At 36.0% G+C, this 25,427-nt stretch overlaps 1 protein-coding gene across 1 annotated transcript in view; it reads left to right on the top strand.

The window, feature by feature from the left end:
• Nucleotides 1-724: 724 nt before the first annotated feature.
• The window catches only part of TEX11 (testis expressed 11), a gene marked incomplete at both ends in the record, with an annotated part of 185,322 nt that continues 160,619 nt past the window's right edge, over nucleotides 725-25,427 (top strand). The window contains 6 exons of the mRNA XM_080910083.1: nucleotides 725-779; nucleotides 4,293-4,414; nucleotides 11,387-11,471; nucleotides 14,895-14,974; nucleotides 24,667-24,747; nucleotides 24,830-24,949. Of these exons, the coding sequence (XP_080766209.1) occupies nucleotides 725-779; nucleotides 4,293-4,414; nucleotides 11,387-11,471; nucleotides 14,895-14,974; nucleotides 24,667-24,747; nucleotides 24,830-24,949 (543 nt within the window). The remainder of the gene's footprint in view (nucleotides 780-4,292; nucleotides 4,415-11,386; nucleotides 11,472-14,894; nucleotides 14,975-24,666; nucleotides 24,748-24,829; nucleotides 24,950-25,427) is intronic.

Below are 25,427 nucleotides of genomic sequence, written 5' to 3'. Positions count from 1 at the left end.
GCTCCATTTGTTCTCATTTATGCACCAGAAATAATGTTTGGGACCTATTAGGAGCTACTGTAAGGAAACAAAATTCACAATCCACAACTTATTTTCTGGTCACAATCTGTAGCTCTTCCTAGGAATTTTAGGAGATGCAGAATTATACTGTTTAACCTGATAAAATACTGTGTTAAAAGTACATTTAAAAAGTTGTTGTAAACAGATGGGCAGGTAATACTATAAACTTATTCTTGGTGACAATGTGGTTGGTTAAGATCTTATCTTGTCCTAATTGGAAGGCCTGAATAAGGGCAGTTAACTTGCCTCTAGGGCAGGGGTTTGAGGAAGGGGAGTACATTTGTTTCTATAGTATCAAGGCAACTAAGCACTGTATGTTCTGTTTGTAAAATGATTTTTCTTTTCAGAAAACTGCAGTCATCCACAAGCCATTCAATCTCAGGGCTATAAAGAAGTTTAGCTTTAAAAAATTTAAAATTTATTTATTGTTTTAAAAAAAATCACTGTAAGGTCAGGTGAGATGGTTTAGCCAGTAACGATGCTTGCCACCAAGCCTGATGACCTGAGTTGATCCCTGAGACCCATAGGGTGAAAGGAGAGAACTAATTCTGGAAGACATGCTATACATGTGTATTCACACACACACACACACACACACACACACACACACACACACACAATTCCTGTAAGGTAGGAGGCTAGTTTGAGGCCATAGAATGAGACCATGACTGGAATAAGCAAACAGCATCGTCAGGCTTCACATAATACCTTTTCTTATGGTTAGTTTGGAGGCAAATTCTTATTTTCCTTTTTTTTTTTTTTTTTTTGGATTTTTAGCTTCTTTAGTTTGTTAAATAAATGTCCTTGGGATTTATTGTAATATCCAAGTTTATATTTTTTACTGATATATTTATGATTGTTTATTCTATAAAGTCTTCAGAAAATAAAGCTGGGTGTGGTGGTGTATACCTGTAATCTCAACACTCCCAGAGGCTAACACAGGAGGATTGTGAGTTTAAGGGTATCCTGAACTACATAGTGAATTTGAGGCCCACTTAGGATATATAATGAAGCTGCCAAAAATGTATAAAAAAATCTTGAATATAGTTGTACTCAATACCAGTGCTGTCTAGTAGAAATTAATGAGCTACGTATTTAATTTAAAGTAGTCTAGTAGATACATTAAACAGTGTAAAGAAATAGATGAGATTAATTAAAAAAAGATTCACTTATTTTTATGTAATGGTATTTTGACTGCATGTCTGTCTGTGCACTACCTGTGTGCCTGGTGCCCACAGAGGTCAGAAGAAGGTGTTAGGTTTTCTGTAATAGATGGTTAATTCCCAGCACTTGGGTGGCAGAGGCAGGCAGATCTCTGTGAGCCTAGCTCGGTCTATATAGCAGGTCCTAAGCTAGCCAAAGCTAAACAGTGAGAAACCCTGTCTCAGAAACAAACAGCACCTCCACTGCTGTTATGGTTTTATTTTTTTCTGGATCCTGTTTGTTAGCCTGTGTCTTTTTATTGGGAAATTGAGTCCATTGATATTGAGATATATTAATTACCAATGACTGTTGATTCCTGTTATTTTGTTGTTTGTGGTGGTGGTAGTGTGTGTGTGTTTCCCTTCTTTGTGTGTATTTTTTCCTATGGTTTTCTTAGTTTGTCACTTGTCCCACAGTTATTTTCTGTTTATGTCTCTTAAGAAATTACTTCATTTTTTGAAGTCACTTTGATTTTACTAGGTTAAGTACTCTACTGCTGAGGTGCTCTATTACTGTTTTATACTGTTTCCACGTTTTTCGGTGCTGCAAGTTGAACCTATTTTACAAAATGATGTTTCCATATAGTATAGAGTGGATTAAAAAATTAAATGAGAATGCATCTGATAAAACCTTGAGTCTGAAGCATATCCACTTCTCCCCACTACCATCCTTTTTGAGAGGAGGGTCTCACTGTTTAGTATAGGCTGGCTTCCTAAGTACTTAGATTACAGGTGTGAGCCATCACATCTCACTTTTTGTTCTTTTTTCTCCCTAAAGTAGTTGAATGTAACCATTGTGACATGAAACAGAATCTTGAACTGATCATGATAGACCTCCGAGCAGCTTTGGCTTTTGACTGACTGGTTGAGCCAGTGGAGGTCACTGAGGTTGCCTGGGGTGGGGCGCATGGACAGGCCTTTTTGTAGATTTTTCCATGTCATAATAGAAATTTCTTTCTTCAAAGACAGGGAAAATGTTTATTTTCTATTATACTGTGTTTAGAATCTTGTCTACCTAATTAGCATTAATTGATGCAAGTTAACAGGGTCACCACAATAGAATGATGCCAGAGTTTTAGCTAGCAGGAATGTTTAAAATTAGATAGACTGAAATCATGCTATAAATTATACTTTATTCTGATAGTTTTGTTTAAATCATTTTGTTTTTGTTTCCAGTGTTTGATTTTGCTTGATCTGACTGTAATGTGACATGTTGTCTTCATATCTTGGGAAGATTGCATTTAGAAGCACTTCTGTGAGCTTCTTTTAGTAGTAAATTTCCCCTTTCTAGTGTAACCCTTATTCAGCTATGTGACATCTACTCCCTTCCCAGCTTTTCTGACTGCGTTTTATACTAAAGGACTGCAGTATGCCATTGCCTCTTCTGGCTTCAATTAAGTTGTTCCACTGCTTGACACTGAAAATGTAGTTTGAAAGGATCATAATTATTTTGAAATTATTATTGTCATATGAAAAGTTATTTCATATGAATCTTTATATTAAATAAGTTATAGGAAGTAGAAAAGATACAGGTTTAGTTTTTCAAATATATCTTATCACCTATAGTGTTAAATGTAGGTGTGACATATTTTCTTTAATATTTCTGCTTATCCAGTGGTGTCCTAGTTAGAAGTTACTATTACTGTGATGAAACATGACCAAAATCAGGTTGAGGAGGAAGAGGTTTATTAGGTTTACATTTCCTTATCTCTGATCATCAATGAAGTCAGGACAGGAACAGTGCAGGTACCCAGAGGCAGAAGCTGAGGCAGAAGCCATGGAGAGGAACCCTTTATGGCTTATTCATTATGGCTTGCTCAGACTGCTTTCTTATAGAACCCAGGAGCACAGGCCCAGGGATGGCACCACCCACAAAGGGCTCCCCATTAATCACTAATTAAGGAAATGCCATACACCCAGATCTTGTAGAGGCATTTTTTTTTCAACTGAGGTTCCTTCTTTTCAGGTAGTATTTCAAGTTGACATAAAACTAGCCATCACAAGGAGATACTATAGTTTCCATGTGCTATAAAAATATTTGAACATAGTTTGCTTTGTGAAGCCTTTATTTGAATCTATTTTCTAACATTTAGGTGAAAAATCGTAATTGTAGCAGATTAAAGATCTATTTGTTGAAGTTTGAAGTATGGTTAAGTGTTATAGTACTTGTATAACATGTATGAGGCTCTGACTCCCAACTGTATACACACACACCCTATAGAATATACCTTATTAGCACTGTTAGGAGATGCTTTATAGTATTTTATGAATAAATATAAATATAATAACATTTTACATTCTGTATGATAATCAGAAGGAAAGGAAAAGATGAACCTTATGGAAACTGTGTTATACTAGGTTGGAAAAATTTCTCAATTTTGATAATATGAGAAAAATCAGTTTGAGTCTGCATCATGTTGTTTTTTTGTTTTGCTTTTTTTTTGTTTTTGGTTTTTTTTTTTTGCTTTAATGAATTCCATGGCCTAGTAAGATATGGCTATATGGAGGATCTGGTGCTCAGATTTTTTAGAAAATAGTGACATCATTTATACAGATTCAATAACTGGACAATGTTGTCTCTAATTGGACATGTCATTTCTTTTCCTTACAAAGCAAGGCTAATACTTCAGATCCAGCATGAATTAATGGTTGACTAATGCTTGCAAGTAATAATAAACATTTCAGTTTTACAGGATATATATCTACTCTCCTTGATTTTCTATATGCTTTTTTAACTTGGGAGGCATCGCTAACATTTGTTTTGTAGTAGTTTTAACTTTATGTTTAATAACATTAGTCTTTGTGGAGTCAATATGTTTTACTTTCTGAGAATGAGTAGTGATCATCAAGTTCAAGTGAATCCTAGTGGTAATTGTATTCTCTCTTTAGCTAAAAGAAATTTTATTTTCGGTTTTTATTTAATGCTGTATTTATTTGGTCAAAGATCTAGGAACAAATTTGATAGTGCTTTGCTAATTTTAACCAATTGCAATAAGTTCATAGCACACTTACTATTCATTGTTATTTCAGAAATTATTAAAACCCTCATCATAACTGGCAATTCATGGAGACTACATGAAATGATTGACAAATTCTTCATGAACATATCAAATTTCAACAGGGAGTCTCTGACTGAAATACAGAATACTCAGGTTGGTAAAAATATAATTTTGTTTGTGATAATTTAGGTGATGTTTGTTTTAAAGATTTATTTTAAGTATGTGCAGGTATGTGTCTGCATGTGGGTTTGGCATTTGAATACAGGTGCCTATAGAAGCCAGATGTATCAGTACAGCCTGGGGCTGTACTCAGGACTCCTGCAATATCTGCTCTTAACCACTGAACTTCTCTCCAGTCCCCCACCTTATTTACTTATTTATTTTTTGAGACAGGGTCTCAAACTGAACCTGGAGCTCGCCGACTGGGCAAGACTAGCCAGAAATGTGAATTCTCATATGTATTCTATATTTATCTCATCAGTTTGTGCAAAGATGGCAGATAGAACTTTGATCAAGACTGCAGTTGAATTTATAGGTCAGGGGCTGGAGAGATGGTTTTTCTGTTCTTCTAGAGGTCCTGAGTTAAATTTCCACACAGTGGCTTATAACTGTTCCATAATGAGATCTATTACTCTCTTCTGGTGTATATGCAGACAAAGCACTCATATGAAGTATATATATGCTATAGATATATATATATCTATATGTATGTGTATATTATAAACATAAACAAATTTATAGGTCAGTTTAGTGAACATTTTTATCTTAATAACTTTTTTGACCTATAAAATGGTGCTTTCCTGCTCATTAGGTCATCTTTCATTTCTTACTTTTATCTCTTTAGTTTCAATTTTAAACTTATTTTGATAGTTTTATTCCTGAATACTTTAGTCTTAATAATGTTTTTGGAAATATAGCAATTTAAATTTCAGACTATTAATTGTTGCATAGAAATTAAGTTGAGATTTTTCTTTCTTTTCTTCCGTGAGTTTTCTTTTGCTGGGAATTGAACCTGGGCCTTGTGCATACCTGGCAAACAGTCTGTCAGTGAGCTGACTCTCAGCCTACCATTCACTACATTTTATATATGGATCTTCTTGTAACCTTGCTGAACTTGTTCATTAGTTATAATGTCTTATAGCATATTACTTAGTCTGTAAGTCTTTAAAAATGATAACCTTTACTTGTGCTTAATTGTTAGTAAAAGGTTATTATAAGGTTCAATATCAAGAGTCTGGTCTTGGGGTATCAAGATGGCTCAGTAGGTAAACCCGTGGCCTGATGACCTGAGTTTGATCCCTGGGACCCACAAATTATCTTCTTTTTAAAAGTTGGATATTTTATTTATTTACATTTCAAATGTTATCCTCTTTCCTGACTTTCCCTCTGCAAACTCCCTATCCCATCTCTCCTTACTCTGCTTCTGTGAGGGTGCTCCCCCACCCACCTACCCATCCACCAACCCACTCCTGCCTCACCTCTCTAGCATTCCTCTACATTGGGGCATCAAGCCTTCACTGAACCAAGGGCCTCCCCTCCCATTGATGCCAAATAAGGTCCCTTCAGCTCCTTCAGTCCTCTGACTCCTCCATTGGGGTCCTTGTGGTCAGTCCAATGGTTGGCCTCGAACATTTGCATCTGTATTTGTCATGCTCTGGCAGAACCTCTCAGGAGACAGCTATATCAGGCTCCTGTCAGCAAGCACTTCTTGGCATCAGCAATAGTGTCTGGGTTTGGTGTCTGCATGTGGGATGGATCCCCAGGTAGGACAGTCTCCGGATGGCATTTTCTTCAGTCTCTGTTCCACACTTTGTCTCTATATTTCCTTTAGACATGAGCAATTCACAAATTTTCTGATTGCCTCACATGTTCTCTCTCATCCATCATAAATATACAAATATACATATATAATAAAATTGAACAGTCTGGTTCTATTTTTTAAGAAAGTTCACTTGGTTTTAGAAATACCTTAAATATTACTTCTAGAAAGTGTAATCTTTATGCAAATACTGGACATATTTATTATTTTGGAAAGATTTACTTATTTTATGTGTATGAGTATTTTTGCCTGCATGTATACCTGGTGCCTGTAGAGGCCAGGAGAAGTGCTAGATGCACTGGAACTGGCATTATGGGTTGGTATATTCCATCCTGTGGGTGCTGGGAACTGAGTCTGGGTCCTCTACAAGAATAAGTGCTTTTAACCCCTGATCCAGAGCTATGTTTATTATATTACATTTATACAGAACAAAAAGAAAATCAGACAAACATTTAGGGATTTAATATATGTGTTAAAATTTATGCATATTGTACCTTTCAAGTATTTATGATTATAATTTACTTTCTAATAAAAATTTTGTACTTTCTAATAAAATGGGGAAAGATAAAAATTAAATATCATCGACTAGTATAAGTATGTTTATTTCCTTTAGTTACTACTACATTTAAATTTTACATAGCTATCATTATGCTGCACATGTAAAGAATTTTATTTTTTTATTTTATTTTATTTTTTAAAATTATTTATTTATGTATATGAGTACACTGCAGCTGTCTTCAGACACACCAGATCACATTACAGATGGTTGTGAGCCACCATATGGTTGCTGGGAATTGAACTCAGGACCTCTGGAAGAGCAGTTGGTGCTCTTAACCACTGAGCCATCTCTCCAGCCCATTTTTAAATTTTTTATTGTAAAGCAATTTCTTCTCTTTCTCCACCACTTTATTATAATATTTTTCAGAAAGAAAAGTTGGGGTCTGGGGCCATAGATTAGTGGTATAGGGTTTGGTTAGCATCTGTGAAGTCCGGGACCTGATCTCATGCATGGAGTCCTTCCCAAATTACCTTCCAACTGCTGGGATCAAAGGCATGTAGCACCATGCTAGCGGCCACTAATTTTATTTTTAAAATTTATCATGTGTTGTGTGTGGCTTCACAAAATTGTCATCTGATCTCCATATGGCATAGCATATGTGCCCCCTACACACACGCATGTACACACACACACACACACACACACACACACACACGAGTTCCGGGGATTGGAGTCAAGTTGTTAGGCTTATATGAGAAGTTCCTTTACCTTTACCTACTGAGCCATCTCACCCGCTGTGACTATTTTAAAATGGCTGAATCATATCCCTTCAAGGGAATTTATTATAATTTATTTTTGCATTTCTTTATTATTGACTATATTGTTTCACGTTTTTCTCTTTCATAGTAATAAAAGGAACATTATTAAGTACAAAGATTATTTCCCACTTGTATTATTTTCTTAGAATAGGTCTCAGAAGAGCAATTACTAGGCAAAATATATGAACAATTTTGGCTAATTTTATGCATTGCCAAATTGCTTTCCAAAATGCCAAAAGACAGGTCTTTAAGGAGCCTAGCATAATGATCATCAGAGAGGCTTCAAATGCAGAGACCCACAGTCAAACATTAGATGGAGCTTAGGGAATCCTTCAGAAGATGGGGAGGAAGCCAGAGGAGTTAAGGATACCACAAGAAAGCCCACAGAATCAACTACTCTGGGCCCATAGGAGCTCATAGGGAACTGAACTGAAAATCAGGAAGTCTGCATGAGTGTAACCTAGGTTCTCTCCATATGTGTTGTGGTTTTGTAGCTTGGTCTTCTTGAGGGAGTTCTAAAAGTGGGAGTAGGGGCTGTCTCTAACTTTTTTGCCTGTTTTAGGGAACTCTTTCCTCCTACTGGGTTGCCTAGTTTATCTGTAATATAAGGGTTTGTGTCTAGTTTTATCATAACTTGTTTGGTTGAGATCCCTGGGAGGCCTGATCTTTTCTGAAGGGAAAGGAAGGGGAGTGGATCTGGGAGAGAGGGGAGGTGTTAGGGGAAGGGACTAGGAGGAGAGAAGGGAAAGGAAGCTACACTCAGGATGTAATATGTATAAGAGAAGAATTAAAAAAGAAAGATAATTTAATGGGAATGTTTATATTTTCTCTTAAAATTTGGAGTCAAATATTAACTTTACATGTTGTTGGTGATATAAATCAGATAGAATTTATGTGAAAGTCATCATTCAGTCAGCGATTATACTATTTGAGAGGGATGGAGGTGGGCATGAGAATTTGTCCCAGAATAGGAAAGTGAAATGGTACTTATGCTAAATTATCTGTCTAAATGGAATCTCAAACATCAGAAAAAAGGGTAGAGGTGTAAATGAGAAAGAAGGTACTGGAGAAAAAACACTTAGAAAAACATAGACCTGGGGATATAGTTTTATGGTATATATCTTGTCTAGTATACTCTTGTCTAGTATATACATACATATGGCTTCCATTCATAGTATGGGATAAAAACTTACACCATCACTGATTTATTGTAGGTGTGTTTTACTTATTGCCTTTAGTCAGTTACTATCAATATGTTTGTCATAAGGTAATGATATGTAGCGTCTTTCATTACTCACCATCACACCTTAGGAGATTTAAATCAAGGCAGTGTTATATTGATCTCAGGCAGTAGTTCTATCCAGGCTCAGTTACTGCCTTCAAAGGTTATTTGCCAGGAACCAAACCAAAATTTTCCCCCAATTTTTCAGAATTGGGGATCAGAACTGGGGATTGAATTTAGGGAAGCATACTACCACTATGCTATAGCACCCCCTCAACCTAATTCCATGTACAACTATTTTAAAAATGATTTATTTTTACTTTCTGTACATTGATAATTTTCTTTTGTGTTTGTCTATGTGAGGGTGTCTGAACCCTTGGAACTGGAGTTACAGGTAGTTGTGAGCTGCCATGTGAGTGCTGGGAATTGAACCCTGGTCCTTTGGAAGAGCAGACAGTGCTCTTAACTGCTGAGCTGTCTCTCCAGCTGCCATTTATACATATTATCTTCAGTCTTCATTTTTTTTCTTGAGACACTGTAGTCTTGGTTAACTTTTTATTCAGTTAACTAGATTCTTCCTTATAGAAAGATAAACTTTAGAGGAACATTTAGAAACTTTGTCCCTTGGTTTCCAGAATGAAACACAATAAAATGATGAATCCTATTATTTAACCATATATTATTTATTTAATATTTTTGCATGTATTATGTTAAATATGCTCTATAAGACTTGATGTTTTCTACCAAGAAGCCCATTTGGGGAACAAGGATAAGAACTAAAACTACTTAAAAATAAGCTTTGGTTGTAGTTTAGTTTTAGAAGCTTGCCTGTATGGGGGAATCACCGTGTCAGGGGTAATGTTGCATGCCTATACTTCCATCACACATGAGGCAGAGACAGATGAATTTCTAAGCCAAACTGATCCATATCCAGAGTGCCAGACCAGCTAGGGCTACACAGTGAGACTTAACTCTTCTGTGCCCTGCTCCCAAACTCCTCAAACTAAGCTAAACCAAATCAGAGGAAATGATGCACAGTTTTATAATTAATTGCTAAATTGTGTGGCAGTGAATATAAAAATTAAAAGAAGAAAGAGTCGGGGGTGGTTTCGTGGTGGAGTGCTTGCTTAACATTCATGTAACCTTGGGTTTGACCTCCTTGAACTGCCAAAGCTGTGACAAAAAGGAGAGAGGAGATGTCATGGAACTGTAGTGATTGCCAAAAGTTTCATGGATGTTTCTAGTAAGCCTAGCATAGGTTTTATTTACATGAAGACAAAGGAAAGAGGTATAATTCAGGTTAAAGTAAACCAAATGAATAAAGATACATAAATGGGAATACACAAATTATGTTCAGAGGGCAAGATAATTCCTCCTAAGAAATGGTAAGTTTTCTGCGAGGAGAAGTGGATTGAGGTTATATTTGGAGGGTCAGGAAATGAGCCACAATACCAATATATCAGAATATATATATATATATATATATATATATATATATATATATATATATATATATATATATATATATACACAACATATATATACACAATATATACACAACATATTAGAAAACATATATAATTGAAGGTGGTGAGTACCTTTTTTAAATTGGATGTTTTCTTTACTTACATTTCAAATGTTATCCCCTTTCCTGGTTTCTCCTCCACAATCCCCCATCCTATCCCCACTCCCCTGCTTCTGTGAGAGTGTTTCTCTACCCACCCACCCACTCACTCACTCACCTACTTCCTCCCACCTCCCTGCCCTCCTATTCTCCACTTGGGCATCAACCCTTCACAGGACCAAGAGCCTCTCCTCCCATTGATGTCCGATAAGGCCATCCTCTGCTATCTATGTGGCTGGAGCCATGGGTCTGTCCATGTGTAGTCTTTGGTTGGTGGTTTATTCTTTGGGAGCTCTGGGGTGGTATCTAGTTGGTTGATATTGTTGTTGTTCTTATGAGGTTGCAAACCCCTTCAGCTTCTTCAGTCCTTTCTCAGACTCCTCAGTTAGAGACCCCATTATCAGTCCAATGGTTGGCTGTGAGCATCCACCTCTGTATTTGTCATGGTCTGGCAGAGCCTCTCAGGAGACAGGTATATTGGGCTCCTGTCAGCATGTACTTCTTAGCATCTGCAATAGTGTCTGGGTTTTGTGGCTGCATAAACGGGATGAATCCCCAGGTAGGGCAGTCTCTGGATGGCCTTTCCTTCAGCCTCTGCTCCACTCTTTGTCCCTGTATGTCCTCCTGTGAGTATTTTGTTTCCCCTTCTAAGGACTGAAGCAACCACAATTTGGTATTCCTTCTTCTTGAGCTTCATGTGGTCTGTGAATTGTATCTTGGGTATTTCAAGCATTTGGGCTAATATCCACTTATCAGTGAGTACATACCATGTGTATTCTTTTGTGATTGGGTTACCTCACTCAGGATGATATTTTCTAGGTGCATACATTTTTCTAAGAATTTCCTGAATTCATTGTTTTTAATAGCTGAGTAATACATTACTTCATTGTGTAAATGTGCCTCAATTTCTGTATCCATTCCTCTGTTGAAGGACATCTGGGTTCTTTCCAGCTTCTGGCTATTATAAATAAGGCTGCTATGAACATTGTGGTGCATGTATCTTTGTTGTATATTGGAGTATCTTTTGGGTATATGCCCAGAAGTGGAATAGCTGGGTCTTCAGGTAGTACTACGTCCAGTTTTCTGGGGAACTCTGGGTATTGAGTATCTTAACTGGCTAAACAAATGTTTCCCTTTGTCTAGATTGAAGAAATTGCAGTGAACCTGTGGAACTGGGCAGTTACTAAGAGAATAGAACTGTCTGTGAAGAAAAACCAGGCAGCTAAACGTATGTATACATTTTGTGACCCACTATGAAAGATATTCTTACTAGCCATTGGGTAATGCTCTTAAAGTTTGACTGTTTCAACAAGTTCTTACATAGGGATAGTAAGTGACAACCAAATAGATTGTTTTCCTAAGTTAATTGTTTTCCAGTGTTCGTGATTCTTTAAGAGGTATCCCTTTGTTAATACAAATGTTAAAGTACCACTGCAAGATAGTCTGGAGATGAACAAGGCTGTTCAAAAGATGGGAAGATAAAATCTGGAGAAAATGTGGAAGAACTTGGGTCAGTGGGAAGACAAGGTCAAAATTGTCCAGATTCCTAAGGACTTTCAAATAGTTGCTTCTCCTTTCTGCTAATATTAGAATGAAATACATTGCCATGTGAGGCATTCAGATTTTTACATTTTTATTTTATGTGTTTTGATGTTTTGCTTGCATACATACCTGCTTACCACATACATAAGTTACAGATGGTTGTGAGCCATTATGTGGGTGCTGGGAATTGAACTCAGGTCCTATGGAACCAGTCAGTATTTCTAACTTCGAAGCCATCTCTTTCGCCCCCTGATTTAAAAAAAAAAAAATTAAAGAATCATTTCTTCCTGAGGCTAGCCAATAAGCATAATTGTAAATTACCAATAGAAACTATAGATTTATTTCTACTTGTAAGAATGAAAAAATGAGAACAGTAAAACAAACAAACCAAACAACCAACAAACAAAGATAAAACCGAAGACAAACATATTTTAGGTGCTTTAGTGTTTAGTAAATATTTAGTTTATTTAGGTAAAATGATTAAGGCCTACTGTACTGTTGACAGTTACTGTTTTTGAACAAGGATAGTGATGGAAAATGTATTCATAAGAGTTACTCTTTAATTATAAAGAACACATTGAAGTAAAGAACTCTACTTGATTTTGTAAAGGTGAATTACTTTTTTGTATACAGCAAGTAGAATATACTGGTTATGTTTGTGAATATAAATGAAGTTAAACAATTTCAGATAAGGTAGCTAGTAACTGATATAATTAAGAATATCCTTATTTATGAGTTAACCCCTCCGTTATTTTATTTAGAGAATAGTTCTCTTGCCTTAAGCTAAGTATGGTTATTGTTGCTCCAGGCATCTTAATTTCTATAGCTTTGAGGAAAGAAGAGTAAGAATTTATCTATCAGAGAAACACTACAGATATGAATTCTGTGATAATAAAGGCATTAATTTTTAAATATGAGGGATATAGTAATGAAGGGGGTCTTTGGCCCTAGGATTTCTTTCAACATATTGAATTTACCAGTTCTCATTTTTGCTGTTAGTTTTTTTAGTTATTTTTAAGATAGGGGCTTGTTATATAACCTAGGCTGACCTCAGCCTTGGTCTGTGTCACAGGATGGCTTTGAACTTGCTCTTCTAGAAGACTCGGGTTCAATTTATAGTGCCCACATAGTCATTCTCAATCATCTTTAACTCCAATTTTAGGAGATCTGACACTTTGCCTCTGTGGTCACCAGGCATATTTGTGGTACACAGACATACATGCAGGCTGTCCTGGAACTCACTATGGAAACAGGCTGACCTTGAACTCACAGAGATCCACCTCTACTTTCTGAGTGCTGGGACTGGTGTGTACCACCAGCTTTATGTTTGAAGGTAGAATAGAAGAAAATTTGGAGACGGGACTGAAGATAACTTTAAGAGGGGGAACAATTGAACTATCAGGGCTCTTGAAAATAACTAAGCAATTAATAAACATTAACAAAAAGAAAGGAAACAGTTCAAAACTGGAAATTCAAATCAATGTAAATATACAATTAGAAATTATTTCACTGAAGTATTTATCAGAAGAAATAACTTTGTTAAGAGTTAGACTTTTACATTTAATGATAAGTAATAAAAATCTTAAGTACTTCAGTCATTCTATAATTTTATTTGGGAAGTATTTCTTTTATGGTAGAACACTTATTAGAAATAGTACCAGCCTGGGTGGAATGATTACTTACATCTAGTGTAAAGCTGACTGGTTATAGAATTGAGCTGGAAGAGGACTTGTTCAGAATATGTGAAATCCTGTGTTCGATCTCTAGCACTACATAAGTTAGGCATGATTAGGCATGCCTGTAATCTGAGTACTAAGGAAGATCAGAAGTTCAAGGTCATCCTTGATTCCTTAATTTGAGGCCAGCCTGGGCTGTATGAGACTGTCTCAAAAGAAAAAGGTACAAGTGGAGGGGGAGGTGGGATGGGAGTGGGGAAGAGGGGATAACATTTGAAATGTAAATACAGAGAATATCTAATAAAAAAGGAAAAGGTAACTAGTTCAGTAAAATCATTTTTAAAAACTTGCATATGTTTTACAAGAAGGCAGAATACAGATGTGAACAAGTTACAGTTATGCCTACTTTCCTATTTTCAGTGACAGTTGGCTGGATAATAAAGGCACCTGTATTTTATTCATTATATTTCAAGGACTTTTATGTTATCTATGAAAATATTCAGAAAGTTTCAGATTTTAGAAGAAAACAAACTACCCTGATATCCAGAAATTTGTTAGCTGATGAATAAACTATAGGTTGCAGCTCTGCTGAGGATTATTTTGTCAGCATGATTCAGGAGCATTATTGGAAATCAGATATTCTCAGTGAAGATTTAGGATTTAACTCTTATAGAAATTCAAATATTAGAATTATAAATATTATATATAATTAAATGTATTTGACTAGAATTAGTAAACAAGCAATTTATTTGATAAACTTCAGGGTTTTTACTTTTGGAAAAAGTGATTATTTAGACAGTCTTTTAAAATTCCTGTTTGGGGCCTAGGAGGTAGCTCTGTGCTAGAGCACTCACTTACTATGTGAGTTGTTTAAAAAATATGCTGGATGTAACACAAAACAATTCCATGTGTTTTTGTGTGCTTTTTGTTTTGTTTTGGTATTTTTTTGTCTTACTGGGTTTTTGATTTGTTTTGATTTTCCTTTTTGAGAGAGAAAGAGAGAGATAGCGAGTGAACATGAAATTGGGTGGGTAGGGAAGTGGGAAAAATCTGGGAGGAGTTGGGAGGAGAAAGAACATGATCAAAATACATTGTATGAAAAGTATTTTAAAGAAAAAATCTGTTCTGGATGTGATGGTCCATGTCAATTCTATCACTGAGGAGTTGAAGGCTGGAGGTTCAGGAGTTCAAAGCTAGACTCAGTTACATAGTAAATTTGAGGCCAGTCTGGCCCACATGAGATCCTGTTTCAAAAAACAACAACAAAACTCAGACTAAACAAAACCCACAGCAAAACTTCGCAAAAAAAAACAAAAAACCCACAACTTCTTTTTATAAATAGTAAATCTGGCTTAGCTTTAATTATTGATTCCTTTATATATAGAAAAAATTGGTGATTTATATTTGATGTATACCTAATTACTCTTTTGCAGTGTGTTATATCGCTTGCAAGCTGGTATGTATGCATGGAATCTCAGTTTCTTCAGAAGAAGCTATTCAAAGGCAGATTTTGGTAAGCCTTATTTAATTGAAGAAATGAAATAAGATTAAATGACATAGTAGTTAATTCTATGAAAATAATTGAACTTAGTATAAAACTGGAAGAACCTTTAGTGTTATCTATGTTTCTTTTTTATTATTATAGATAGTATAGTTGTAGTTCTTATAAGTACTGTATTTAATAGAATGCTTCAATGAAGGAAATATTGAAGTATAATTCTATATTTATCAATTCTTTTATACATTTTTCCACCTCCAATTTGATGGATTTTTTTCTAGACCAGGTACGGTAATTTCTTTCTAGGCACAGACTTGTAATTGCAGTACTTAGGAAACTAAGGCAGGAGGATCTCAAATTTGAAGTCAACTTGGGCTATATATAGATTTTTATATTAGTCTGTCTCAGAAAACAAAAAAAAAAAAAAAGACTTTTCTCATGAAAGTTTCATTCAGCAATGTAAGTTCAGGATTAGTTGATTGATTTGTTTTGATTACGTGAGACAGCATTTTGTAGCTTACTATTTTCGCTGGCTTTCTAATTGCCGTGACAAAATACTCTGATATGACAACATGAAGGAAGGGTATATTTTGGCTCAAGGTTTCAGAGATATCAATCTGTCACGGCATAACGCATGTGGTAAAGCAGATCATTTCATATCGTGTTAGCCAGAAAGCAAAGAAAAGGCATAAAGGAAGGCAGGCATAGTGGCACATGTCTATAATCTCAGAATTTCTGGGGTCTGAGGCAGGAGAATTGAGAAAAGTTAGAGGCCATTTCAAACTATACAGTCAATACCAAGCTGATCATGGAGGTGTATATCAAGACTGTGTCCCAATATTTGCCCCTCAAAATGGAAGTAATATTACAAAGACAAGGTAGCCCTAAGGACTTATTCTCAATGCATGACTTCTAGCCAGTTCTGACTCACTGAAATTTCTAATAGCACCACCAGCTGATGAGTAATTTTCAAGCACATCTATAGGCGTTTGGATCCAACACTAAAGCACTAAAGCAATGAAGATCAAGCATAAAGAAAAATCAGTTAAGACAGTCCCACACTTCCTCCATTTATTTATCACTAAATAGAATAGCCAATTCATGGCCACTCTACTATTTTTTTTTAATTTTAAAACTTTTATTCAGTTTTCTGTTAGTGTATATATATATATATATATATATATATACATACATACTGATTGGGGTAAGATAGAATATTAATGTGGTTTTGATTTTTAGATTCCTGATAGATAATGATGTTGAACATTTTTTCATATATTTATTGGCCAATTCTATTTTTTGAGAATTTTCTGTTCAGTTCTTTCTGTCTTTTCTTTCCTTCCTTCCTTCCTTCCTTCCTTCCTTCCTTCCTTCCTTCCTTCCTTCCTTCCTTCCTTCCTTCCTTCCTTCCTTCCTTCCCTTCTTCTATGGCCAGGTCTTACTAGGTAGTCTGGGCTAGCTGGGACTAACAATATATCAGTTTGGCCTTGAACTTGCATTGATAACCTTTCTCTACTGAGATTATAGGTGTGCACAGTCATACCTTACTTGGCCTTTTTTGCAGATTCTAAATATCAATCCTTTATCAGATATATAGATGGTAAAAATTTTCTCTTCCAGTTTGTAGTCTGTTTTCATTTTATAGTTTCCTTTGTTGTGCAAAAGCATTTTAGTTTTGTGGAACTTCATTTGTCAGTTTTTGGGATTATATTCTGTGTTAATTTAGGAGTCCTATGCAGAATGCCCTTGCCAGAGCTTATATCTTATAATAATTTTCTTCTAGCAGTTCCAGCTCTTCAGGTCTTACATTAAAATCTTTTATCCATTTTGAATTGATTTTTTTTTTTGTATGAGCTCTAGTTTTAGTCATCTATGTATGCATATCTAGTTTTCCTAACACCATTTGATGAAGAAACTGCCACCCCCACCCTACCCCAGGGTTTTTTTTTTCTGTACTTTTGTCAAAAAACTAGATTGGTGTAGATGTGCAAACTTATTTCGATTTTCTTTATTTTATTAATCTATTTGACTGTTTTGTGCCAGTAAAATGCTGTTTTTGTACTGTGGCTATGTATTGTAATTTTACTTCAGGTATTTTGATACCTCAGCATTGTTCTTTCTGCCTAGGATTGCTTTGGCTATTTAGGATCTTTTATGCTTCCATATGACGTTTGTGGAATTTTCTCATTTGTTTGAACAGCTTCATTGGAATTATCTTACATATTTTTTAAAAAATGGATCAGTATACATAGTAATTGGTTTTTACCATGGGAATTCTCATACACACTTTATTTTTGTTGATTCTCATTCCTTACTCTCCCTCTCCAACTATGACCTTGTTTGGATAGGGAGAGAAAGACGGAAGGAGACATACATATATGTCATTTGAGAGAAATAATATGTTTAAATAAATTATTTAATTTTGTGATGCAGGGTATCAAATAATTTCCAGTTTGATTAGTTCTACTAAAAATTTCATGATTTTTATATTCTTGTGGCTGAATAGAATTTTGTTGTGTGTGCCACATTTTTATTATCCATTCATCTGTATTGAGGTTGGCTCTATTTATTAGCATTTTCATAATAATGCAGCAGAAAACATGAATGGTCAGATAGCTCTGTGTTATGTTGATTTAGGGTTTATTGCCCATGTGGATGGTTGAATGAGAATGGTTCCTAGGTTCATATGTTTGGGTACTTGGTCCCCATCTGGTAAAACTGTTTGGTAAGGGTTAGAAAGTGTGGCCTTGTGAGAGGAGGTGTGTTACTAGGGGGCAGCTTTGAGGCTTGAGAAGCTCACACCATTTCCAGTGTGCTTGCTCTGTGTCCTGCACGGATCAAGGTATGAGGTTTCAGCTCTTCCTGCCACCATGCTTTTGTTTGGCTATCACTGCCTCTAACCTTCTTAAACAGTAAGCTCAGTTACATTCTTCCTTTTATAAGTTGCTTTGATTAGGGTCTTTTAAATCACAGAAATAGAAAAAACCCAAGACACTGCAGGAATAGTATAGCTGGGTAGGATGGTAGATTTTTTTTTTTTTTATGTGTTTTTTTTTTTTTTTTTAAACAAAAAATCTCCAGATTCTCATAGTGGCTACACAAGTTTATAATCCCCAACTAGCGAATAAAGGTTTTCCATCCCCCACATTCTTGCCAGAATTTGTTATCACTCATTTTCTTAATAATAACCATTCTGACTAAGGTAAGGTGAAATCTCAGAGCAGTATTAATTTGTGTTTTCCTAATGGCTAAGGATGGTGAAAACATTCTTAACTATTTATTGGCCATTTGCATTTTTTCTTTTGAAAACTAGTTGGCCTGTTTGGCCTACATTTCTTTGGTGTTTGATTTTTCTTTTCTTTTTTTAAAATATTAATTTATAGATGAGTGCTCTGTCTGCATGTACACCTGCATTCCAGAAGAGGTCACCAGATCTCATTATAGATGATTATAAGCCACCATGTGGTTTCTGGAATTGAACTCAGGACCTCAAGAAGAGCCACCAGTGCTATTAATCTCTGAGCCATCTGACTAGCCCCCATCATTTCTTTATGTATCCTAGGTATTAGTCCCCTTTCTCAGGTATGGCCAAGATTATCTCCTTTTCTGTAGCTCATATTTTCACCATGCCGATGATTCCCTTGCATTACAGAAGCTTTTTAATTTCAACTAATTCAATTTGTCAGTTCTTGGGGCCATTTTATGTGCTATTGAATTTTTTTAAAAAGAAAGTTATTACCTGTAACCATATTTGAAGTGTTTTCCCCTAGCACCTTCAGGTTCCAATTTTGAACTGGTGAGAAACCTGGGTCTGATTTAATTATTTTGTATGTGGTTACCCAGTTTCCATAGCACCATTTGTTGAAGAGGCTGGCTGTCCTTTCTCAAAAGTTAGGTGGCTGTAGTTGTGCGTGTTTATTTCTGGGTCCTCTATTCTATTCTGTTGCCCTGCATGTCTGTCTGTCTTTGTGTCAGTGCCATAACGTCTTTGTCTCTGTGGCTCTGTAGTATTGTGTTTGTGTGTGTGTGTGCATGTGTGTGTGTGTTTGTGTGTGCAGTCACTTTGTATGTGCATGTTGAAACAACAGGTAGAGTTGGGTGTCTTCTCTCACCTTAGCTTTCGAAACAGTCTTTCACTGAATCTGGAATTAATTCACTGACTGGCTAGATTAGCTTATCCAGCTAGCATCCTTGGATCCTCCCGTCTCTGCTTTTCCATTGCCGGGGGTTACAGATGTATATCGTTATTCTTAGTGTTTATGTGGATGTTGGGGATCTGAACTTGGGTCCTTGTGCTTGCAAAGGAAACATTTTGCCCTCTGAGCATCCCTTTAGCTTCTGAAGTATAATTAAAGGTCAGGTATTGTGATATTGTGCAGGTTAGTTTTCTTTTTGCCGTGTTGACACTAATTAGAGTCATTTGGGAAGGGGGAACCTTAATTGAGAGGATATCTCCATGATATTGTCTATGGCCAAGACTGGGGCCTTGCCTTGATTAATGATTGATGTGGGCAGCCTGAATCTACTTGTGGGTAGTGGCACTCCTGGGCCGATGGTTCTGGGTTGTATAAGAAAAAAAGCTTGGAAAAAAAAGAGAAAAAAAAAAGCTTGGGGCTGGATGTTACAGTGGTTGGGAGCACTGGCTGCTCTTCCAGAGGTCCTGAGTTCAATTCCCAGCAACCACATGGTGGCTCACAACCATCTGTAATGAGATCTGATGCCCTCCTCTGGTGTGTCTGAAGACAGCTACAGTGTACTTATGTATAATAAATAAATAAATCTTTTTTTTAAAAAAAAAAAAAAAAACGCTTAGTAAGCCATTAAATAGCATTCCTCATTGGCCTCTGTTTTAGTTTCTGCTTCCAGGTTTTCTCCTTTGGGTTTCTTTACAGAATTTCCTCAGTGATGGAGTGTGACAAGGAACTCTTTTTCTCCCCATATTGCTTTTGCTCAAGGTGTTTATAATGCTAATAGAAAGCAAAGTAGAACACCATTGTACTTTTTGTGTAGCATTGGTTTGTCTATTTGGGGTCTTTTATGTTTCCACATGAATTTTTAGATTTTTCCCCTTAGTTTAGTGAAAATTATCATCAGAAATTTTATGGAGATTGTGGTCAATCTGAAGAGTGCTTTTGACAATATAGAAATTTTCACACTATCAAGTCTGCCAATTCATGAGCATGGAAGATTTTTCTACTTTTCATTGTCTTCTTTATTTGTAGTATCTTATCTAATTTCTTTTTTTTTTTTACAACATAACATTTTTATTGATTCTCTGGGAGCTTCATATCACGCTTCCTAATCCCTCTGGAATGCTAGGATTTCACACGCCTTCATGCCCAGTACTGTTTGTTTTGTGTTTTGTATGTTTTTTTCAGTCTTTCAAGACAATGTTTTACTGTGTAGCCCTGGATGGCTTGAAACTCATTAATGTAAGCTATGGTCTTGAATTTGCAGTGATCTTCCTGGTTTTGCTTTCCAAGTATTGGGAGTGTAGGCATTGTGCCACTGGTAAAAATATTGTTTTAATGGGATAGCCATATATCTAAATAAATGGAAAAAAATCATACATATCCCCTGTTTTAGATAAATCTTACTATGTGGCTCAGCCTGGGCTTTGTAATCCTTCTGCATGAGTCTTCAAAGTGCTAGGATTACTGGTATGCACCCTTACACTTTACTGGATTCCATATATACTCCTCTCCATTTGAGTTTTCACCTATGTAATAATATATCCGTGTATAGCATTATCTATTTCTGTTTTGTCTAGGTATTTCTCACTTTAAAAATAGCTTTGTGGGCCAGAGATATTGCTCAGTGGTTAGCAACCCTGGGTGCTCTCTTAGACGACTGGGTATGATTCCGAGAACACACATGGTAGCTTACAACCAGGGTATCTTGATAGCCCCTTCTGGCCTTTCTAGGCACCCATATGCATAAAATTAAAACAAATAAAAGTATCCATGTATTACCAACTAAATATATATTATTATATTCAATTGGAAGTACCTTGATGGGCCTTTGGGTGCCATAGTGACTTGGTTTTTGTGTGTATATTTGCTAACTTTTCTCCCAGTGCTAGAGGTTGAACTCTGGGCCTGCCACATGCTAGGTAAGAACTCCAGTGAGCTACTTCTTCAGCTGTCATTGCCAGTTCTAAGGGCATTACTTGTAACCACTTCTCTTTTTATCTTCAGAGTTACTTCAGAATATCTTTTTTGGGAGGAGTGGTTTGAGACATAATCATTCTTTGTAGCTCTGGTTGTCTTGGAACTCACTATGTAGACCAAGACTGGGCTCAAACAGACAGAGTTTTGCCTGCTGCTACCTCTCCAGTGCTGAGATGCACTACCATGCCCAGCCTACCTTAATCATATGCTCTTATCACTTTATTGATTTTCTAGGACTTCCATAACAAAATATCACAAGCTGCATGGCTTAAATAATTTTTAATTAATTAATTTTTCCCAGTTCACAATCAAGATGTATGTATGCATGCTTAATTTCTTCTAAGTCTCTTTTTCTTGATTTCTAGTTATCCCCTTCTCCCTTTGGACCTTGCATGACTTTTCCTCTCAGTACAGTCATTCATTCCTTATTCACCTTTGTATATATAAATCCCCCACTGTAAGGATACCAGTTAAGATCTCATTAGGCTCTTTCTCACCAATTTTATTAATAATAAAATAATTAATATAAAAATAACATTTTAATAATATTATTATTATTAATATTATTGTGTATGTATGTATGTGCATTCATGTCACAGCACACGTGAAAATCAGAGGAAAACACTGTGGAGTCTGTTCTCTTCTTCCATCCTTATGTGTAATCTAAGGCTTGAATGGCCTTTACCCAGTGAAACTGCTTGTCAGCCCGTGTAGAGACTCTTCTTTTAAAATTTTTATTGGTTACTTTATTTATTTGCATTTCAAATGTTATCCCCCTTCACAGCTCCTTCCCCAACAATCCCCTTATACCCTACCCCTGCTTCTATGAGGGTGCTCCCCTACCCACCCATCTACTCCTGCCTCAGCACCCTAGCATTCACCTAATCTGGGTCATCAAGTCTCCACAGAACCAAGGGGATCCCTTCCTATTGTTACCAGATAAGGCCATCCTCTGTTACATATGCAGCTGGAGCCATGGGTCCCTCCATGTGTATGTATTCTTTGGTTAGAGGTTTAGTCCCTGGGAGGTCTGGGGATTCTGGTTGGTTGATACTGTGATTCTTCCTATGGGGTTGCAAACACCTTCAACTCCTTCTGCCCTTCCCCTAACTCCTCCACTGGGGTCCCTGCACTCAGTCTGATGTTTGGCTGTGTGCTTCCATCTCTCATTTTTGGGCAGGCTCTCATTTTAACATAATTATCTCTTAAAGGCCCTATGTTCAAATATACATTTGAAGTGAGGGCTTCAACATAGAATTTTTATGAATCATCAATTTTTCTATATTAATAACTCATTCTTGAACTTAATGGTAGAATGGATGCTTAGTACATACATATGAAGCTTTGTATTCAAGCCCCAGCACTGCAAACAAAACCAAATCAAAAACCTCAACACTAAAAACAATTAATTCTTGATTTATCAGTTTTATGTTATCTATTTATTTAGGATTATGAGATATAAGGAGTTATTTCCTGTTATATTACCTTCTCTGATCTTTTCTCCATTTTTGTTATAGTATTTTATGTAAAACCTGATGGTTATCTTTAAAATATTTTTTAAAGATTTATTTATTTTATATATATGAGTACAGTGTAGCTGTCCTCAGTCACACCAAAAGAAGGCATCTGATCCCAATACGGATGGTTGTGATCTACCACGTGGTTGCTGGGAATTGAACTCAGAACCTCTAGAAGAGCAGTCAGTGCTCTTAACCACTGAGACATCTCTCCAGACCTTTAAAATAGTTTTTGAGAGAGGGTTTCACTATGAACTCCTGATAAGCTTGAAAATCTTTAAAAATGTAAGCAATACATTTAATGTTTCCTCATCCTCTTGAAGATTAAAACTTTACTTTGCATTTGTTTTTCCTCATTAGTTTAATTTGAGGTTTCTCGATAGTCTTGTTTTGAATACTAAGTCACACTATTTACAGTAACTTGAACCAGGTAACTGATGGTGGATTAAGACTAGATATTTTGCACTGAACTGTGTTGTCAGGTATCTGAAACTCTATTTATTTTCAGCCCAAGAGTTGTATTTTTGCTATTTTCTCAAGGGAAGATAGAGACCTTTTGGGAGGGAGACTAATTACTTGATGCTTCTGCTTTTCACATACACGGGTGTTTCTACATTTTCCATATTTGTGCATTTATGATGAGTTTTTATCTCATTTGATTTTCTGTTTTTAGAGATTCTTCCTAATTCCTGGTTCATTGAAATTGCCTCTTAATTTCTAGGACGTTTAATGAATTAGAAGCATACTTTTCATTATCATTTCTGGGGATCTAAACTAGAAGAGGTGGCTGTTCCATATGCTCTCTCTTTCATCTCTATTCAGTCTTTGTTTATGTCCACAGCATTTATGTATATATTACATCAGCTATTGCTTACCAATCCATTACAGTACTAAGAGCATCTTCAGGTCCTGACAGACAAAGGCTATTTAATAATGATTCAATCATTGACTATCTTAAAGATGGAATTAAAAACTGGAACTTAAGTGTGCTGACTCATAGCCCGGTGTTTATCTTATAAATTTCTTCACTTATGTGAAGTATTGAATTTTTAGGACTTTTCTATCTCTATATAAATTCTATTAAAAATATTGGGATAGGGCTGGAGAAATGGCTCAGAGGTTAAGAGCACTGGTTGCTCTTCCAGAGGTCCTAAGTTCAATTCCCAGCAACTACATGGTGCCTCATAACTATCTATACTGAGACTTGGAAGCATTCATGAGTATATAATACTGTAAGTATAAATAAATAAATCTTAAAAAGAAATCCTTAAAAATATTGAGATAATAATTATAATTGGAATTTTTTGAGAACTTCATGTATGTCTAAAATATTAAAAATATTTTCTCAGAAGATGTATTTTTTAGAAGATGTATTTTTAAGGCATTGTTCTAGTTTTGTTTTTGTTGCTTTGATGAAATAGCCAGACAAAAATCAATGTAGATGAGAAAGGATTTATTTGGCTTACAATTTCAGGTCATAGTCAATTGTTGAAGGCAAGGCAAAGCAGGAACTCAAGCAGTCACATTGTGTCTACTTGTGTCTACAGTCAAGACCAAAGAGGGAATTTGCACATCCTTACTTGCTTGCTCTCATCTAGTTTTCTCCTGCTTTGTCTAGTACAAGATCTCCTTCCTAGAGACTGGCAGCATCCAAAGTGTGCTGGGTCTTCCTGTATCAGCTAACAATCCATAGACTCTCTCTTAACAACATATTTACAGGCCAATCTGGCCTTGATAATTTCTCATTAAGACTCTCTTCCCAGGTGATTCTAGGTTGTGGCAGGGTGACATTTAAAACTAACGAGCACAAAGATTAATTTTTTGTTATTGCTTTTCTCAATACCACTTCTCTTAATTTGAAATTCAAAGCAGAGCGCAGAACTCTAGAAAGTGCTGATTGCTGTTTTCCCCTCTGTATATTATATCTCAATATATAGAAAAAATATGTTCTCCACTATCTTTCAACCAATTAGGGAGAGGTGTGAAGTTTTAAAATAATTTCTTAACTTTTGTTTTCTAGATGAATATGAAAACAGGAAAAGAATGGTTCGACAACGGAAACCCTCAGATTGCTGATGATTTTTTTCAAGCTGCCATGGCTGTAAGTTACTCCTGATTTTGAGCAGTGGAAATTATTAGTAACATCTGTGGTAGGTCTTATGCTTGTGTTTTTTATTTTTCAGAATCTGGAGAAATTATATGTCAGATTAATGCAAGGCTGCTACACTGAGGCTAACCTGGCCATGTATAAGATCACTGTGGAGAAGGGCATCTTCCATGTGCTTTCTTACCAAGCTGAGTCAGTAAGTATCATAAGTGCTGTGGCCTTACAACAGGGCATTTTTAAAATGTAAAAATGATAAGATGTGTTCTCGGATTTCTATAGGATATTATTATAGTTGGTATTACTAGTGGTGACTGTAATCTGTGTAGCATGAATGAGGGTGAAAAGAAAGAGAATAGCTAAGCATAATTTTCAACCACTTAATTTAACTTATGCTATTTATGGCAACAACTATTTTTTTGAAATACTGTCTCTGAGAGTTTCATTTTTAACTCTTATTTTCTCAAATATATGGATTTGTGATATGGTGCATGCATGTGAGCATGTGGGAAGGGTGTGCTTTTGCGTCTACATGCAGAGGCCAGAGCAAGACATCATATGTCTTCCTCTATAATTCTCTGCCTTAGTCCTTTGAAACATGGTCCCTTACTGGACAAGGAGCTTGCTGTTTGGGTTAGGCTGGCTGACCTAGTATGTGCTGGGGAGCTGAGCTTAGA

The sequence above is a fragment of the Micromys minutus genome (genome assembly GCF_963924665.1).
Source record: "Micromys minutus genome assembly, chromosome: X".
In the NCBI taxonomy this organism is placed as follows: domain Eukaryota; kingdom Metazoa; phylum Chordata; class Mammalia; order Rodentia; family Muridae; genus Micromys; species Micromys minutus.
The sequence above is the reverse complement of the archived record's forward strand: the minus strand, read 5'-3'. Positions and strand labels throughout refer to the sequence as shown.